A 19,924-nucleotide genomic window follows, 5' to 3' on the forward strand; every position below is an offset into this window, starting at 1 on the left:
CGGCCGAGCAGTTAACCCAGCCTGGGAGTAGGAGGATGAGTCAGGAGCTAATGGGACCCCAGGGGTGGATGTTCCAGGAAGGTCTTTGCAGAAAAGATAGGAAGACAAATCCAGTCTTTGGAAAAGTCAGTCTCCTGTCTTGAATAGAGGGAAATTTTCAGGTCTGGCTACAGAGCTTACCTCTGTGGAGTCTGCTGCCATCTCCTGATTAGCAAATGCATTTATACTTATATTTCATGTATATTTTATTTATACCACACACACACATATGTACATATATAAATATACAATCCTGAGGATCTGAAATTACTTTTACTCCTCTTAAACCCACTGTGAGCCTCAACTTCCAGGAGCTGCATCCAGAACACATCCTTGCTGCCTGGTGGACCACTATTTGTCCTTCACATACCTCCAGAATATTCCTCTCCATTCTGATGAGCCTCCATCCCCTGTCTGGGAAACTCGTTCTTTTGCCACTGAAGCCCTTATTACCATGTGCTAGATACTAGGTAACTAGTGTCAATTCCAGGGATTCAGCAGTAGCTGAGACCAAGAGCTTGCCCTCATGGAGCTTCTGTTCTAGCAGGGGAGACAGGTGGTAAACAAGAGAAGTAATCGTGCATGGCTGGAAGGTGCTGAGGAAATAGAGGAGGGATGAGGAGTGTCGCGGGTAAGTTGTCACTTTAAACTGAATGGTCAGGAAAGCCGCAGTGGGAAGGGTATGTTTGTGCAAGTACACAGGGACGCAGAGGGAGCTGCCTTGTGGGCATCTGGGAGGAAGTGACCCAGACAGAAGGAACGGTATGGGCGAGGGCCCCGAAGCTGATTCAAGAAAACAAGGAGTTCAGGCCAGGGTGGATACAGCCGGGGTGGGCACCGGCTCTGGAGGGTCTTGCCAGCCATTGTAAAGGCTTTGGCTTGTATGCAGAGAAATAGGAAGCCACCAGAAGGATTAATCACACCCTGTTACTACCTCCCTTTCCTCAGTGCATCTCAGTTAGAGAACCAACCCCCTGCACCGTCTTCACCTCTTTCTCCTCCACCTCTCCCTTGAGACCCGAGTAGCAGGACAGAGTCAGATTCATCTCCATGTTTGCTGGGCCCTGCAAAGAACTCCAGAAGTGTTTGTTGAAGGGAACTTGAACCCCTGGCAAGTAGCAGCTAGCAGAAGCCTGGAAAACTGGCCAAAAAGGTCTCAAGAGTTGATGTCTGTGGTGCCGGGTCCCTTGGGGCTCTTGGCTACCTCACCAGCACGCACAGACTGTGAAATCCTTCAGAATCAAGTCATCCCAAAGAACTGAGAACTGTGGGGAACGGGGAGAGGGTACCTGCCGCCCCCTTCACGCCACATCATATCAGGTGTTTCTGTTGCTGGAGCTGCTTGCTGGCTCCCCTCGCCGCCACCCCCTGTCCTGCTCCCTAACCAAGGTGTGGCCTTGTCCTGTGCAGGCATGCCTGTGGTCCTGTCGCAAGAGGTGGAGTCTGTTCTTGTGGGCGCTGCTATTCTGGGTGCCTGTGCCTCGGGGGATTTCACTTCTGTACAGGTATGTGAGGACCAAGGGGTGGGTCATGGCCCCTCCCCGTCTGAGGCTGTCCTTCCTCTTGACAGCAGCTCACATCTTGCAAAACACACATAGGATGTAATTAAGAAATGATAGGTTCCAGCCAGGGAAAGCACAAACACTTCTAGCCTCAGACATATTTATTGCAGTTTTCATTTGACTTGGCCTCTGTTAGTGTTGGTCACTCTGTTTTTCTGTTAGTTTTCTTTTCTCTCCTTTCAAATAGCTCTTAAATTGTTTCTTTTACTTTCCTGTTGACCTTTTTTTATTTTTGTAGCAAAGGAAATAGATAAGGTTCAAAACTTCTGTTTTTCGTATAAATTTCAGGTTACTATTTGCTTATTTCATCTCCACCCACCACTTTCCAGATAATTTTGAGGACTCTATCAATAAAGAACACAAATGAAACCATTAGAAATAAATAGATAGATAGATAGATAGATAGATAGATAGATAGATAGATAGATAAATAAATAGGAAAAAAGGAACAAAGATATAGGAAAAAGGAAATAATGTGGTGGCTGTGATGGAGCACACAACTTGACTCTGAGCTTCCTGGCAGCCAAGACAAAAACGAACACATGGTAAGTTGCATAATTCTTATTTTCAAAAAAGAGGAAACATTAGTTTCTTGTGGGAGACAAGGCTTTTCCTGCCTCCAAATTGCAAAAGACATCTCACGTAGGTTTTATGGAGAGACTATGAGTGATAAAATAGTAAAATTAACAACAGGTTATGGAGAGGTAGAGAAGCAGCCCAGGAGGAGGCTGGGAGCACAGGCTTTGGACTCTGGCTGCCTGGGCTCAGATCCTACCTCGACTCCCTCCTAGCTCTGTGACCTGACCATTCTGCTCTTGACTCTGTTTCTTTATCTGTAGTAATCATCAGGCGCACAGAAGGGGTTCTTTCTCTAGATCAGGAATGCGTACTGAGTCCCAGTGTTCCCATCTTATAGTTGAAAAAGCTGAGGCGTAAAGAAATGAAGTACGTTAGTCTCAGAAAAGGTAGTAAATGCCAGAACCAAGGAGGCTGGCTCCCCAGCCTCAACTGAGAGCTCAAGAAATATTTGTCCAGAGAGCTTAACTGGCTGGCTCAAGGTCTCCAAGTCAGGATGAGAAGCAGCTTTTATACCAGTAGCCCAGTCACTAGAGTGCTATTTATCGTGACCCTCATATGTACCAAGAACTGTACTGGGTGCCCTTCTTGTGACCTTCCTGACACCTATAACCTACACGGGCAACAGAGGTTAGATGACAGGGTTACAAAAAGGTGACAGAAGCGAAGGGTACACTGTTGGAAACACAGATGCAAGAGTCTGATTCCACGGTCTGTCTGTATACCGCACACCGGCCACACTTCTGGAACTGAAATCTGGGAAATATCTCTCCCGGGGAATTGAATCCACTCGTGAATGCCAAGTGGCTTTCAACGACAATTTTTGATCAAAGATGGTACAGCTGAATTCTCAACGATTTCTGGATTGTCCAGTACTGTCTCAAAAACATCGTATGGGGTTCTTTATTGCTGAAATGTCAATGATTGGTCAATTATTATTTTAATGCATCTGTTTATGGGGACATTCTCACAGCTAGAATGCTCTTCCTAGGGCAAATAGTAGGTAAAGCAAAACAGGAGAGATGCTTTGAGAAGCATCTGCATAGGCTTACATCATATTGTAATCGGAACATGTCCGTTCATGTGTCATATTTTGAAGCCCTAGCTCCCAGTGTGGATGGTATTTGGCAACTGGGTCTTTCATGGGGAGACTGGGGTCAGGTGAAACCATGAGGGTGGGGTCCTCATGATGGACTTAGTGCCCTTCTAGGAAGGATGCCAGAGAGCTTGTGCTTTCTCTCTCTACTATGTGAGGACCCAGCATATCTGTGGCCCCCTGCAAGTGAGCGAGAGAGCCCGCACCAGAACCTGACCCTGTTGGCACCTTAATCGTGGATTCCTAGCCTTCAGAACTATGAGATAACAAATTTCTATTGTTTAAATGCCCAATCTCTGGTGCTTTATCACGCCAGCACGAGCAGACTAAGACACCTCACTTGATCTTGACAGCCTCCCTGCCTGAAGGCTAAATGTTTTCATCCTTGTGTTACATATGGAGGAAGCCAAAGCTCAGAGCAGTTTTCAATAATTTTCCCAAGACTACAGTTAATAAAGGGCAGAAGCAGAATTGAAACTAAGGCTCTCTGGATCTATATCCCATCCTGATTTTCATTTTTTTCCTACTTTGATTTTTTTTTCTTTTTGTGTTAAAAATAGGTTTTGGCTTCATAAATGTTTAAAGCTGTATTTTCTGAAAAGAAATACCTGCTGTTGGTCACAAATCAGGGGATAGTCTATAGCTTGAACAAAGAGTAGTGTGGGGGGCAGCCCCGGTGGCTCGGGGGTTTAGCGCCGCCTTCAACCCAGGGCCCGATCCTGGAGACCCAGGATCAAGTCCCACGTCAGGCTCCCTGCATGGAGCCTGCTTCTCCCTCTGCCTGTGTCTCTGCCTCTCTCTCTCTCTCTCTCTGTCTGTCATGAATAAATAAATAAAATCTTAAAAAAAAAAAAAAAGAAAAGAGTAGTGTGGGATAGGGCTGCTTCATCAGATAGATACTTCCTACTGTGACTTTATGTACCTCAGTGGTATCTTGGTCAAATCTGGAGTTTCTAGCTCCAAGACGATTCCACACACATCTTTGCCTACGTGGAAACCGAACTTAATTCCTCACTGACATCATCGTCACTACATCAGATTTTTCCGTTAATCTTCTGGAACAGAATCTCAGATAGGGTGCATTGAATATTGGGATTGGTGACAGGAGTAGCAGCTGCAAATCTCACAACATTTTAAAGACAAGCTCGTCTCTCCTATTAAACCCAAGGAAGGATGAGCCCCTCGTGACTGTAATTTCTAGGAGACACTATAATCTAGTAAAGAGAGCCCCCAGCTGAGAGAGCTCTGAAAGCTCATCTGGCATTGCATGCCCGAGAGAATCCTATAGTCTCCACCCCTGTGCTTGCTCGTTGGGTATCTTCAGGCAATGTCACCTGGCCTCTCCACGTACTTGCTTTATTATTTCCTTTTTTAAAAAATGCCTAAAAAGGAAGAATTGCCACTCATATGGGACTGTTGAGATAAAGAGCCCTTGAAAAATCTAAAGACCTCCATGAACCCCAGGTATAAACATCAACATTGTTATAATGATTATGTTCACAACTGCTTTGGAAATGTAAATGCACATAGGCACAGCTTCCTTCACCCCTCTCCAAAGAAGAGGCACCAACCCATGTGCCCCAGGCCTGGGGACAAGCTCAGGATTCTCACAAGCTGATGTGGAATAGAATTGCTTTTTCCTTATGATTCATATTTTTAACCTGAACTTCAGTACAGGTTTTTCTTTGAACTTCAGAGATCCTACCTGGTCTTCAGCGTGCCTGCTTCTCCTTCCTTATAAGAAAGTTGAGCGATTTCTGCCAGGAGCTCATTGTTTTCTCTTCTCGTAGACCACACATTCGGTGGTTGGAGGGAGGATTTCATTTTATACTCCCATAGTGTGCAGACTTTGGTAGACATAGCCAGAGTCATCTCCTCCAGATGAACGAAAGACTAGGAAAAGTCTAGAGGACCCAGGCTACAGACCTAGGAAAGAAACCTACATGCCTGGGGAGACAGGGGTTCCCGACTTCCTGGGCCCATGAGTGGGGCTATCCAGCCAGGGATAGAGCCCTGTGCCTTCCGATGGTGATAGCAATAGGTCAGAAGGATTTAGTGTTGCAAGTTTTACCTATAATAATTGCAAATCTGTCTATATATTGCAATTCTGGGCCAATTTATCAGATGGAGAGGGATAGTGGATAGCATGTTCAGGTAAGATATTAAGGGGAGAGATTAGTCAAGTACAAGGTCCATTACTATTTCAAATTTTGAAGCCAGTGCCTGGCCTCCACTGCTTGCTCTTTTATTCATTCATGTGGCCATCCTCATAGCCTCTCTCTCCCTTTCTTCCCTGCTTCCTTCCTGCCCTCCCTTCCCTTAGACTTTGAAAGCTTCCTGCTGATCCCCTTTCAAATGAGGATCTCACAGAGGGTAGTGATAAAACCATCCATCCATATTAAAGAATAGAACGACTAATAATATCTTCAAGAGTTGTCTCTGTCTAGAAATGGTGTTCTCCATTTAGTAGTTTTCAAAACTCTACCTCCAGTAGATAGTATGACAAATATCATGGCACGGTTATCTTCACAAAGACCTCAGATCTGTAGCTGAATCAGTAAAATAGAATCAAACCACAGAGATGCCACTTCATGGTAAAAGTTCAATCATTGAGCAAGTGACAGCGGATGCAAGGAGGCGTCTTCCTTCCTCCTTTTATGCACTGGAATATGGAATCTATGCAGTCTTGACCTCTGTCACCTTTCCATCTGACCACTCCTGATCTCCCAAGTCACCCCATCAACACTCCCTTGGCTGTCTGTGCACTATGAAGTGATTCTCTAGTTCTGAATGCCCTAGAAAGCAAATAATTATGAGTAGAAAGTTGGGGGCATCCCATAACACTTCTTTAGGCTCCCAAGGCCTTGGAAAAGGAACAAGCTGGAAAAAAAAATACATTCATGAAATAGCAACGTGCTCACATTATCTAAGCATAGACAGTAGAGAAGTTCTAAGAACTGCAAAGGATACATGCAACAAGAAACCGGTTTCAAGACACCATGAAAGAAAACTCAGTCAAATGGCAACAGAGGCAAAAATACAAAACAGCTTTCTACTTTCTGCTTCCTTCAGGCTCCTGCAGATGTCATGTGCTTTCTGTAATTTCTTATCATAAAAGACAGGGGTTTTGTTGGTGTCATTGTTCCCAATCTATTTATCTGAAACAAGCTCTAACAGTGCTATTTATGTTGACACCTGCCCCCCCACCCCCCAAAACAGCAGTGAAGGAAGTCTCTGAAGCAGCAGTCGGCAAAAAGGGGGCGGTGACAAGAAATGAAGAATTCCCCAATCAATGTCAGGCACCTACCAGTATAAAGAAAATAAGCCCTTGGAATCAACCAATTAATCCAAACCTCTCTTCCCCCACAATGTGAACATTGCCACTCCTGTAAACCCTTGACTCCTTAGGTTCCCACCATCAGCTTTCCTTGTCACGTTCCAGACAGACTCTTGGGTCTTGCAGACCAACACATGGAAGTGGCTTGTTGAGGGCCATTGATTACTCGTCCTTTATGCAATGGGCACCCATAAGAGAGGTGGTCTTCACTGACCACGGTGGTCTGCCCTCGAGGTTAGTGCTTGCAGACACCCTCATTGCTTCGCTGAAGCCTGCAAGGCCGTTCTTTGTCCCAAAGTTTGCTTCCATTTGAGCCAGTTACATTCAGACCTATTATGCGCTTCAAAGTCTGGGATTTCCTAGATGACCCAAGACGTCTCCGTTCTGTTTCCTTACGTGGGAGTCAGCTTTTGTGAGTTTGAGAGCTGTTTGGCAGTCTGTCACCATCCACATACCAGTTTCACACTATGCAGAGTAAAGCTGATGATCGTGATCTTAGTTGCCAGAGGCTTGGAGACACTCTCAGGTCGCAGACATTCAGAAATTTGAAACCGTCCCATTTCTTGGTACATTCAGCCTTGCTTAATTTGCCTTTCCCCCCCCCCCCTTTTCCTGGACTACAAGTAATCAGTCATATTCATTGAGAAAAAGTAAGAAAATTCAGGGAAGCTGAAAGAAAAAATATGAAAACAGTGACCTTACTACCCTAAAAATTTCCCAGTAGTGAAGATTCTGGTTTCTATACTTCTAGCGCTTTTATATATACTTTTAAACCACTTTACACTTCTTTAAATTACAAAAATGTGTTCATACCATGCCTAATGTTCTATAGCTTTCTCCCCCACCCAAAAACATGTAGTAAACATTTTTATTTGTCATTTTTATGGGCCACATAATTTTATATCCCATAGAATATGCCAAGGCTTCTGTCACCAATCCCCTCATTTTGAGTATTTACGTTGCCTCTATTGTTTTAAAGAATGCTGCAGCTAATATCTCTATAGCTAAAGGTTTGCAGATAGCCTAAATTATTTCCATAAAATAAATTAGGGAGATATAATTGTTTAGCCAAAAAGTTTCCCAAATTTTAGAATTTGGATACATATTAACGCCGTACACTCCCACCAACGGTGGATGAAAATTCAGGGCTCCCATTTCTCGTGTATGAGGAGTCCATTGCTCTGAATTTTAGTTCCATCTAGCATTCATCCCCGGGCCCTTTATAATCCTATTCATTTCACATATGGTCCTGATATTATCAACTTTCTTTAGTCGCCTTTTGCCCTTTGCTGCTTAAGCATGTGTTTCTGGAGATACGAGATTCTGGTTTCTAATTAAATAGATTCAGATTTCTGATTGAATTTTCTGAGTGTCCTGTCCCATATGTCAATGCCTCATAGAAAGTCAACAGAAAATCCTGGACTGAGAATTAGTAGTTTAAAGAAGAATTAAATTAAGAATGCACTGCTGGCCCTAACATTCATTATACTTATTGCCACACCTGGTTAACAGTACACTCTTATCTTTTCAAGAATCGTTCCTTATAAAAAAAAAAAAAAAAAAAAGGCAACAGATTCAGGTTCTGATTAATTGTAAATCTCCTGTTCCAATGTACTTTGCAGAATGGAATCACGGGTATAAAAGTCAAAACATCAGCTGAAAATTAGAATTCTCTTTTTAGGTAATTATTTCAGAATATGATATATAGCATTTGACTCTCCTGCTCCTTATAGGGTGATCTAGGAACAGGGCCTGTCACTCTCCATCCCTCATCATTCATAAAATCTTTGTGGCAACCAGTGAGTGTGTAACAGTCCTAGTGTGCAGATGAGAAACTCTGAAACATGGAGGATAATCAAGCCTTATTTGATACAAAGTCCATGCTCTTTTTATTCCAACAAACTGTATCCCCATGAATACATATACTTTGCCCAGGAAAGACATAGATCCCAACATGGCAGTGTAGCTGCCCTTCACAGGGTAATACGGTTTATAGAATTTATCAGCAGCATACATTTGTTATCAGTGTTTGGGTGAGCACCCAGTATAGAAATAAAAAAAAGTGTGCCCTCTTTGATTTAGAAATTTTCTAATTCCTTTTCCTGGAGAAGGCTTCATACCATGCCCACCAGTATTGTTTTGTTTTGTTTGTTTTATTTTATATCTTGCTTTTTAAATCATAATCCACTCATTTACTTTTTATAGAGGTAGATGCAGAAAAGCACTTTAACTAATTCAGAGCTTTAATTAAAAGACACTTTTTATACTCTCGTTATTAACAAAAGATTTAACCTAATGAACATTTTTTTCCCAAATATGTCCCTCCTCTTTTTTTTTTTTTTAGAAACTTAAGAATTGGGCTTTTTATAAAAGCAAACAATGGTCAAACCTCTACTGAGCCCTTAAAAAACTTAGAAGGGTTACAGAACTATATTTCTAGAATAAAGTTTATCAAACTCTTTAACTTTATTTTATTCAAGACAACATTTCATACTGGTGCAAATCTGAAAAGATACATAACATCTTTCTGTGGAAACCAATGCTTGTGAGTAATTAACTTCCCATTGTAATGATCATTTATACCTTTACTTTTCATAATAAAATTCCCTTTTGAAATAAACGAAATGAGTAGGTTGGGTATAATTTCTTTTTTCCTTTACACTAAGATAATTCATGAAGAGCAGATCCATGTTGTATAAGCTTAATGTTCAAAACAATAAATTAGGCTATGGACCCAAATAAGAGACCAGGAAAGATACGACCTTTAGTTAAATCAGGAATTTTTTATAATTGAGAAAAAGGCCCTAACAAATGACTACACACAGATGTTCACGTACATATACATACATATACATATGTACATACCACATGCTATTGGACACAGTTTGATTCAGATTCATTCAATGTACAGAGGTCTTACTGAAGTCAATGAAAGAGTTTGGGTTGTAGCATTGAGGCAAGTGATCAAGAAGTATTTGGAAAGAAAAAAATTATCTTACAGTTGTTTACTGGAGGTATTGGGTACTCTGCAGTGAACCCTAAGAAAGTACCATGTATTCAGAAAGTTGAGTGGCAAGTCTTTAGTAATATGCATATCAAAGAAATTTGAACATTTAGAAATTTGATACCATGTTAAAAGTTGTACATAAGGACGTTTCCTATACTGTTATAATAATTTTACAAATGAGGCCGCAGGTTAAAAGAGGTGAAATGACTTATCAAAAGCCAATGGCTAGATAGGGATAGAGCCAGAATCCAAGGCTTAGCCTAAGATTTCAAAGGTAAGGTTTCGGGATCCCTGGGTGGCGCAGCGGTTTGGCGCCTGCCTTTGGCCCAGGGCGCGATCCTGGAGACCCGGGATCGAATCCCACGTCGGGCTCCAGGTGCATGGAGCCTGCTTCTCCCTCTGCCTGTGTCTCTGCCTCTCTCTCTCTCACTGTGTGCCTATCATAAATAAATAAAAATTAAAAAAAAAAAAGGTAAGGTTTCCCAGATAGAAATGTATTCTTCTGTGATTGAGTGTGATTGGTATTGTTTAAACAACTAGTACTGGAATAGAAGGGAAGGGAGAAGAAATAGGTAGGAAATATCGGAAAGGGAGACAGAACATAGAGACTCCTAACTCTGGGAAACGAACTAGGGGTGGTGGAAGGGGAGGAGGGCGGGGGGTGAGGGTGAATGGGTGACGGGCACTGAGGGGGGCACTTGACGGGATGAGCACTGGGTGTTATTCTGTATGTTGGCAAATTGAACACCAATAAAAAATAAATTTATTATTTAAAAAAAAAAAAAACTAGTACTGGTAGTAGACAACTAGAATTTGAGTGTACTGGGCAGCCCAGGTGGCTCAGCAGTTTAGCGCCGCCTTCAGCCCAGGGTGTGATCCTGGAGACCCAGGATCGAGTCCCATGTCGGGCTCCCTGCATGGAGCCTGCTTCTCCCTCTGCCTGTGTCTCTGCCCCTCTGTCTCTCTGTATGTCTCTCATGAATAAATAAATAAAATCTTAAAAAAAAAAAAAAGAATTTGAATGTACCTTAATATGCCACTGTTCTAGTCCACACCCCCATAGAGAGCATTCTTAAATTAAGATAATTTTATTTTTCTTCTTCTTCTTAAAAATTTATTCAAATTTCATTAGTTTCATTTTCACCACTGGTTTCAGAGATAGAGGTCAGTGATTTATCAATCTTATATAATACCCAGTGCTTGTCATATCATGTGCCCTCCTTAATGTCTATTCTTATCCCCTCCCCCACCCCCACTCCTCCAACAACCCTCAGTTTGTTTCCTATGATTAAGAGTCTATGATTTGTCTCTCTGATTTCGTCTTGTTTTATTTTTAAATTAGGATAATTTTAGAGAATTTAGTAGAGGCACTGTTTACAAGACTGTAGACCAGGGCGTGGAGAAGTCACAAGGGAGGATGTGGTACCCTGGGGTTTGTAACAGTTGGACCTTATGAGGTGAAGAGCACAGTTGCTAGAACCCCAGAACCCCACAAGAGACTACTGAGTCAGCCTGCTTGCCAGTAACTCTGGAAGGAAAGAGCTGAATTACTGACCTCATTTTCCTCCCACTTTCTGATTTACTGCTGGGTTCCCCATTGGCTGGACTGAGAGTCAGAGGGCAAAGGAACTCGTTGATACCATTGGTACAAGTGAGCTTCGCAAGGCCTGGAGAAGGGTGGAGAGGGGGTCTTCAGGAACACATGCAAATGTTCAACACAGTCATCCAGGCTGGGCTGTTAGGTTGGTCTGTAGACAAGAGACCAATCTGTGAATGGTTTGTTACTGATTTGTGGTGAGATAAGAGACTTGCATCAGAATGTAAATCAGTTACGACATTTTATTCATACTAAGATGTTCTCGATGAAAGAGTCAGTGTGCTTATTCACATTCTGGGCCAGGTCCTTATGGCATTATGGCCAGGCTGTTTGAGTCACTCTGATGGAGACTCCACAGCTCTGCAGACAAGGACCCGAGACATCCCGGGGTCTCAAAAGGTGCTCCTTTATACCTGCTCTCATTTCCCTGCCTTACCTCTGCTAAAAAACAACTAGTAATGTCCTATACACATCTTCTGAGCTGGGCACTATGCTAAGGTGCTTTAGATGATACTTAATTCTTGCCAGATAGGTTCTTCACCTCACCGTTACAGATAGAAAACTGAGTCTAAGGAGGTGTAAGTCATGTGCCCATGGTCTAACAGCTAGCAAGTGGCAGAGCTAGCAATCGAGTCCAGATCTGATGCCAATCTCTTTATTCTTCTTATGTCTAGACCTCCCCAGGGCTGTTCTTAAAATTACCTGACACTCACACCCAGGAAATAATGCAGGATTATGGGAGGATTGCCTTGTTTGGACACCCACGACCATGTTCTCTGTTGTCACTAATAACCAATCATGGTTTCTGGGAATAGATCCACCCAGTGCCCAAAGAGTCAGCACCATTTATAGGTTCCATGTTTCTACATTTTGCAAGGCCTTTCCCAACCCAGCCAACCAGATCAGAAGGTGAAGTCAGTCTGTTTCTAAGCAGCTGTTGTCTGTTTCCATCCCTTTTTAAACCTGGGAGGTTGAGAAGATGATGGGGAGGAAGAATTCATGAGAGGGATGCATTTCCTTAGATACGTTATTAACTGGCTGGGCCAAACAAGAGAAGGAAATAAAATAGCTCTCCTTACTAAGTAAAGGCATCTCCTTCCCTTATCTCATTAAAAATTAAAAGCAGTCTTGGTTTAAGTAGGGCAAATTAGTAATTAAGTGCTATATAATCAACTTGTGTAAACATAATATTGAAGGGGAGGCCAAATTAATCACTCCACTGGCTTGTTTTTTGCTCCCATTAATGTACCTTTTACTCCAGTCCTTCCTGTGATGTCAGGATGTGCATTTTTCTGCTCTCCTCTACTGCTGGAGTTCAGGTGGGATCTGTGAGCTCAGCCGACAGATGCCAGCAGACTAGATGGGGAAAAGGCATGCACGTGGGCCTCAATTCAAGTAGGTGATGAGGCTTCCTATTTAATTCATTGATAAACTCTTCAGCAGCAAGAGTTTATCATGCGACAGGGCCAGTCGTGGATGACCAGAGGACAAAGGAGAATGAAGGGCATCTCAGTGCCCACGTAGTTCCAGTCTAGTGGGGAAGATCTGGACACACGCAGGTACCTTTATGAGAAAGTCCAAGTAAACAGCAAAGATCTCAGGGCCTTGCTTGGGCTCAGATCACGGCTCTGCTACTTACCTTGGGTGAGTTACTTAATTTATCTGTGCCTCAGATCCCTCATCTGTAAAAGATAACCATAATACCTGCATCATAGATCTATCACCTCACAATTTATGTTGTTAACAGTGAACACGTTAGAACATGTAAGGTGAAATAGGGTTTAGTTGGCCATTATTTATTTAAACTACAGTTGTTGTATGATAGGATAATGGAGCACCAACGAAGGAGTGTCTTCCACTCTCTTGAAGGCTGGAAACTTGGAAAGTCCTTAGAAGGCAACGTTTGAACTGGGCCATGGAGGATTAGCTAGTGATGGAGCTAGAAGTTAGGGGAGGGGCCATGTGACATGTACACGCCAGGGTATGGCCTGTTCTTGGCTGCTAGCTTTGTGAGCAAACCTGGCTGGGCAAGCTACTTAATCTCTCTGAGCATCAGTTTCATATTAACTGACCCACTGAGTTGTTACAAAGATTTTATGAACAATAGTACATATAACACAGTGCCTGGCATGCAGGACAACACTCATGTTATTTCCTGTATTGATTTAATTCTCGTCACAAACCTGTGAAGTAGGTGGTATCGTCCCACTTTATAAAGCAGAAAATTGAGGCATGAAGACATCAGTAATCTGGCTGAAGGTCACACAGATGGCTAGTGGTGGGATGAGGGTTTCAACTCAGGCAGTTCTGCTACAGATCCACCGTGCCAACGCCCTGCAGCCCGCTGCTTCAGGGGGAGCACCTACAGCTAGATTTACATAACATGCCATAGAGAGAACAGATAATGCCACGTGACTATGTGCCTGAGGCCCTCACTCACTAGTAAGGAAGAAATTCTTTCTCGCGCTTGAGGGAATAATATGACTGAACCCACCGCCATGGTGACCCTTTAGCAGGTGGGGCAAGCCAGAAGAATGACCCACACTTGGATGCAGAGAGAATGCAGCTGCTTTCACTGATCTTGGCAGTTTTGCTCAGGGAAGAAAACAGTTTGTTTATTTATCATTTGTACTCCACTTCTGCAAAGGACTTGAGGAAGCTTGTGATATATGAATAAGCAGAATAAAACTAAACAAAATAAAACTCACAAATCAGAAACTATGCAGAAAGAAGAGAATACACCAACCACTTAGACTAGGGGATCCTCAAATTCATGTGCCTTCAGGTGCCAGGCAATCCATACAAACAGGGGGAGATACCAGCAAAGGACAAAATGGTTTGATTCTTTGCCAAGTTGTAGAGTGTATACCCTGCCTGAGGACGTTGAAACTCAAATTATTTTAACCCTGGATTGGCGAGTGCCAAACCAAACATATTTATGGGACAGATTGGCCTATAGGTCTCTGACTCATAAATAAGGGAATTACTCTGAGCTTCCAGACAACCAAGACAAAACTGGGAAATGTGTCAAATCATATGGTGTTCACAGACTCAAGGAAGTATACCCGTTCATCAAAAGAGACTACATTTTCCCTGGTACCAACTCCTAAAATTGCTATTCCTTTAAAAACCAACCTAACAATTCTTCCATGAACTTTCACAGTGGCAAAAGAATTCATCATATACTAGTTTGTTAAGAGCCCAGAGCATGATATTGAAACTTGACTTCAAGTAAAGGATCGCCGGGGTTTATAACTTTCTGAAGGTGTCACTTGACCCAGGCTTACAAATGAGAACATGCAGCGTGGTCAATGGATGGTGTGGCCCTCCCCCCCTCCTCCCTGAATATCCCTCCCTTCAGCCAGCTTTACAAACAAAGCTGCACCAGTGACCCAGCAGTGCTTAGGGGACCTCAGTACCAAAGCTTTTCACTAGCCTGGCATCAGGGAAGTGCTAAAATGAAGTACCCATCAATCGAGAAGGGCAACAGATGTTGAAGCATATCAAATATCAGTAAACAGCAAGCCTACAGAGGCCACTGAACTTGGCATCCTCTTAGCAAAAATACCCTGTTGCCTTCAAGAGGGAACACCATGGACTTTCATAAACTGCATTAAGGGATGCATTTTTTTAATCTCTATTTTTTTAAGGGTACATTTAATACCCACAGTGTTCTAGGCTTTTGGCCCTGGAAATGCAGGTCTTCAAAATACCCTCTCAGTAATTATGAGAAGTTTCCACTTATCCAGTACCCTCCCTTTTACTGTTTGCACTATGATTCATATTATAAGGAATAGCTAGAACCATAGTCAAGAGCACCGACTCTGGTATCACCTAAATCTGGTTCTAATCCTGTGTTCAAATGCCATAGCTGTGCCTTAGGTCAATCCCTTCTCCATGCCAAGCTGGTTTCCTCATTTGTGAAAATAAGACTGTTAATGGTGTATCCTTCATAAGTTTGTAGTGAAGAGTCAATGAGATGATATGTGTATTTAGCACAGTTAAGAGTAAACTTTCAGTGAGAGTTGGACAAAATTATGGTAATATCTATGCCAATACTATTATTAGCTGACTGTCTAAATCACACACTGTGCTGTGGCTTTGGATTTGTTACTCAAAGATGGCCGGGCTGGTCCTTTGCCTGTTTGCTCGCATTTAGCTTTTTCTCCCCTCCTCCCACGCTCTGGCCCCATTCCGCAATGTATTACATTTCCCAGGCTCCCTTGCAGCTGGCCTCTGGGTAGGTTTGGCTAGTGGGGGTTACTGGTGAAAGACTGACAGGCAGGAAGATGGGAGTCATTAGGTCCTCTCTCCCTTTACTAGAAAAGCACCTGCTGCAGCTCTAGTGTGATTCCCCAGCTCCACTTCTGGCCACTCAGCTCTTTCACTTCAACTCCAGCCTGGCATCCCCAGCTCCAGGCTCTAGTCATACCACAGCCTCCCATAATTCCCTTGATCCCCGAAAGGGGTTGAGCAGCTTTCTGCTGTTGCAGATCTCTTGAGTTGTGGCAACATCATCTGCCTGGCTTTTTGTGTCCCTTGGTCACCTATAAAACCAATTTCTTGTATTAAATTCTTTCTATTGAAAGACCTAGAGTAGTTTAGTTCTTCTGCCTGCACTCTGATTATGGTTGTTTTTTAATTATTAAAAGAGAAGTCAATCCTTACAGTGAATTTACTTCCTGTCCTCTCTCCCTATTAGAATGAGCTAGGCTCACTGGAGAAGGAGGGGCTGGTTATCATGGAGAGCAGTTCAATTTCACTAACTGATGCCCAAGACAGGGAACTGGCCTAAGCATCTTTACCGAATACCCAACTCTGAATAACTCAACTCTAAGTCCGGCTTTGAGGCCAACAGCCTCATGTAGCTTACTGCCTCTTCAAGGAGACCAGACTTGGTTACAAGTCAGAGCCAGGCACAGTTCAGGGTAGTGCCCAGTCTAAAGGAATAGAAATCCTCTTGCTTGAGCCAGAGCTCAGGACCATTCACTATTCTAAGTGAGTTGCTATGTTAGGTATGTGATTATTTACACTCCCCAAATAAGGAAATGGAAGCTCAGAGAGGGCAAGTGATTTGCCCTAAGTCCCACAGATATTAAGTAATGACGTTAAGAATTGAGCTTAAATTTGTGTGTCTTAGAGCCTGTGTTTCTTGGAGAATTGTATCTGTTCCTGAGAGTTTTCCAAGCTTTCTTCCTGGTTCAATGCAGACAGTAAGGAAGCCGCATGCATGACTCATATTGCTGTGGTCTCCGTGTAGAAATTTCCTTATGGGACAATACTTAACTGTTCTTACCTAATTCTCACAATAGATTTATTTGGAAAGTGTGTTGTTTCTGTTTTTACAAATGAGTAAACAGACTCACAAAATTAAAAGAACTTATCCAAGTCCTACTGGGTGTTAAGATTCAAGCTGGAAATCGAATGCAGGTTTTTCTGTCCCCAAGCACACATTCTTTCTACAAGTGACATCAAAGTGCTGTATTATGCAGTATAGGGCCAGTCATTTTTTACAAATAAAAAATACATTAAAAATGGTTTTATTTTTTTTAAGATTTTATTTATTTATTCATGAGACACACAGCGAGAGAGAGAAAGGCAGAGACATAGGCAGAGGGAGAAGCAGGCTCCATGAAGGGAGCCCGATGCAGGACTGGATCCCGGGACTCCAGGATCATGCCCTGAACCAAAGGCAGGCGCCAAACCACTGAGTCACCCAGGGATCCCCCTAAAAACTGTTTTAAAAAAGAAAAAGCCACCTATAAGTGGCTAGATAAATATGAATAGATAAAAATGAAGCAACCTAAAGCCAAAGCTTGTCATTATATTATCTACTGTCTGGTAACTAACAGCCAGAAGCAGGAAAGAGAAGTATGGTTGGGATAAGAAGTGAGGCTTGAAATAGAAATTTTAATCTATGATAAGCAGGGAAGCAGCAGAAGAGGACTTCTCTGGAGGTGCTGTTGAGAGCAAAGGAGTAAACATGGATGGAAGAAGATCAACTCAGTCCCTGGGAAGAGCCCAGGGTGAGAGTAGCAAGAGAGAAGGCTGGATAGGTAATGACTCAGTTTGGAGGTGGGGGTTGTTTCCTATAAACAGATCAATTAGGAATTTGATCAGGAGTCTTGGGAGCACCCTTTACCCAACATCCCTTGACTCTCTTGTTAAAAACAACTCCCCCCAAAAAGTTGTAGACTAATGGTCTCATTTAAAAAAAAAAAGTCAACAACCTTAGTGCTTCCTAAATGATAACCCTGCTTCCTGCTTAAGAAAAAAAACCTGTAAATTAATTCAGCCTGGGAGTAATGACACAGGTTTATTACTTATCTCCAGGTCTGAAGAGTCCTTGGAATAGAAGAACACTCTTTAAATACCCCCTAGAATAAATAAATAAATAAATAAATACCCCCTAGAAACGGTCCCATCTCACTAGCGCACATCTGTCTGTGTATAAGGGGTTTGGAACATACCACGTTTGAGGATTTCAGGATGGAGAAGGCCGCCTTCTGAGACAATGCCTCTGGGTTGTGGGAAGCGAGCAACCCACCACACAGCAGCTCAGAATCTACCCCCTCTCCCCTCCCTACCCCCCTCCGTCAACTGCCACCTCTGCCGGGAGGAGCCTGTGTGTTGGATAGAGTCACTCAGAGTGAAATTCCTACCATGTTGGCCGTGTCGGTTTCACCTGTCAGCATCTCTGATGAGGAGGGATCCTGGCAGACCAGACTGGTTTGGATAATTGGATTATAGCGGTTGTCTTCATCTCAGTAAGCTGACTAACCACTACAGACGCCGGAGGAGAAATTCATAGACAACCCTGAAGTGGAGGTTCAAGCAAGTGCTTAGACTTACTAGGAAACAGCAGGCAGTCGTGGGTCCAGCGCCCTGTAGTGAGTGGGGAGCTGTGAACCCTATCTTCAGGGGGCTCCTGAAAATGATTCATGTAGTATGGATCGGCCCTGGTCTCTACACTTTTTGTGTACTAACTTCACATAATCCTCACTAGAGTCCCATAAAGTCCCGATATGAGTTAAGCTTTGCATTCTAGGAGGGCTGAATTACAAAGAGGCTAAATACTTCCCAAGGTCATATGGCTGGTGAGCTCTGAACCTGGATGTTCTGACCCCATAGTCTGCTCACTGGGATAATACTAAAACCCATCTCTGTAAAGCTGCTTTGGGAAACTCTTCTGGGTAAGGCTCACCTCTACCCTTCCCTACCCTCCTGTGCTTACCTCTGGTGCAGCCCTTAGATATTTCAGTGTCTGCTTACCCCATTTGAATGGGAACTTCTAAGTAAGGGGCCAAGTATTCCTCATCCTCAGCCAGTAGTGGGTGCTGGATAAATGTTGGATAAATGCTGGATAAATGTTCTACTGAACTGGAGGTGAAATTTTATAGATTCTTGGCTGGTTACACAGAAAGCCAGCCACTTAAAGCTGCAGCGCCTCTGTGGATATACTCAGATTTAAAGTCTTTAACAGATAAAATCCGATCCAAGACCACCTAGATTATAGCTGAAACAGCTTTCCCTGTTCACGCCAGCACTCACTCCAAACTGCTCCTTACGATTCTCAATTACCCTCATGTTTCAAAACTAAGCTCCCCCATCCTTAGTGGTTCGGTTACTGAACAGCCCAATGTGTGAGCTGGGGCAACAGGTCTACCTCTTTGGGCCTCTGATCTCTCATCTTTAGACTGAAAGAATCAGGTCTAGTTTTCAAAAAATGTAAAGCAGTGGGACATTTGGGGAGGCTGATATATAAGAAAGACAGAAGATGAAGCACAGCTCCTGCTTATGCCATCACACCCTGTCTTTCCCCACGGTGGACATGGCAGTCTTGGAAGGGCTCTGTAGAACATGAGAAGCAATGGACTAGATTGTTTCAAAGGAAATAACCCCAAATACATTAAAGTAGTTAATCCTATTACTTAATGCAATAATAAAATAACTTCAAAATGGGAGATCCAAGCCATTGAGAAAGGTATATTCAAAGGCTCTCACAATGGGACCTCTGTGCCGGCGTGACGATTAGATGCCGCGTGTTGCTAGTGGAGGGGTGTCAGCTTGGCCTGATCGTGTACAGTGGGTTGGGGAAGCTAAAGCCTCTGGGCCTCATCTTCCTTGGCTAGAAACAGACTGCGTGTCATGGCACTAGTGAATTAGAAATTCTATCCAGTGACTCTTAGAGATTGATTTTCCGTCTGGGGATCTGACCTCTTGCTTCACCAGCAGAGGGGATCAGACTGTTCTGGGAGGAGCCAGGGAACCAGCCCTCTGAAAGGCCTTCCCTTTCTTTTCCTTTTTCTTTCTTTCTTTCTGAACTCTATGTTTCAAAGAGAATTTCTAATTACTTTGGGGGGCTTAACACCACCAGTTTGAATCCTTGGCACTTAGAGCTTTGAGATATCCATACCACCCACCACATTGATGCTTTGTGCTAAAAGATTACTGCAGATTTAATTCCATTTATGCCACTGGATTTATCAAAAACCCTTGTGGAGTGGAGATGAATGCCTCATTTCCTTTAGTTTTTGTCAATTTTCATAGATCCCTTATGTGAATGCCTCCAGGGTAAAAATTGTACTCTAATTATTTCCATATCTCCAGTGCCTAACACAGAAACTGACATGGGATAGCTGCTTGGTAAATATTTGTTCATTCATTCCACAAATATCCTCATAGGTAAAATGATGAGCAAAATAACTGT

The 19,924-nt window shown here is 43.0% G+C and overlaps 1 protein-coding gene across 27 annotated transcripts in view; it reads left to right on the plus strand.

Annotated features, from left to right (window-relative positions):
• The window catches only part of FGGY (FGGY carbohydrate kinase domain containing), a 413,890-nt gene that overhangs the window by 333,259 nt on the left and 60,707 nt on the right, over positions 1–19,924 (plus strand). For 25 of the 27 annotated variants that reach the window (XM_077891975.1, XM_077891990.1, XM_077891976.1 and 22 more), the window contains one exon: positions 1,450–1,544. The exons of the other annotated variants lie outside the window; for them this stretch is intronic. In XM_077891975.1, coding sequence (XP_077748101.1) covers positions 1,450–1,544 — 95 coding nt within the window. The remainder of the gene's footprint in view (positions 1–1,449; positions 1,545–19,924) is intronic. 27 annotated transcript variants of the gene reach the window in all.

This window comes from Canis aureus, chromosome 3 (assembly GCF_053574225.1).
Source record: "Canis aureus isolate CA01 chromosome 3, VMU_Caureus_v.1.0, whole genome shotgun sequence".
Lineage (NCBI taxonomy): Eukaryota > Metazoa > Chordata > Mammalia > Carnivora > Canidae > Canis > Canis aureus.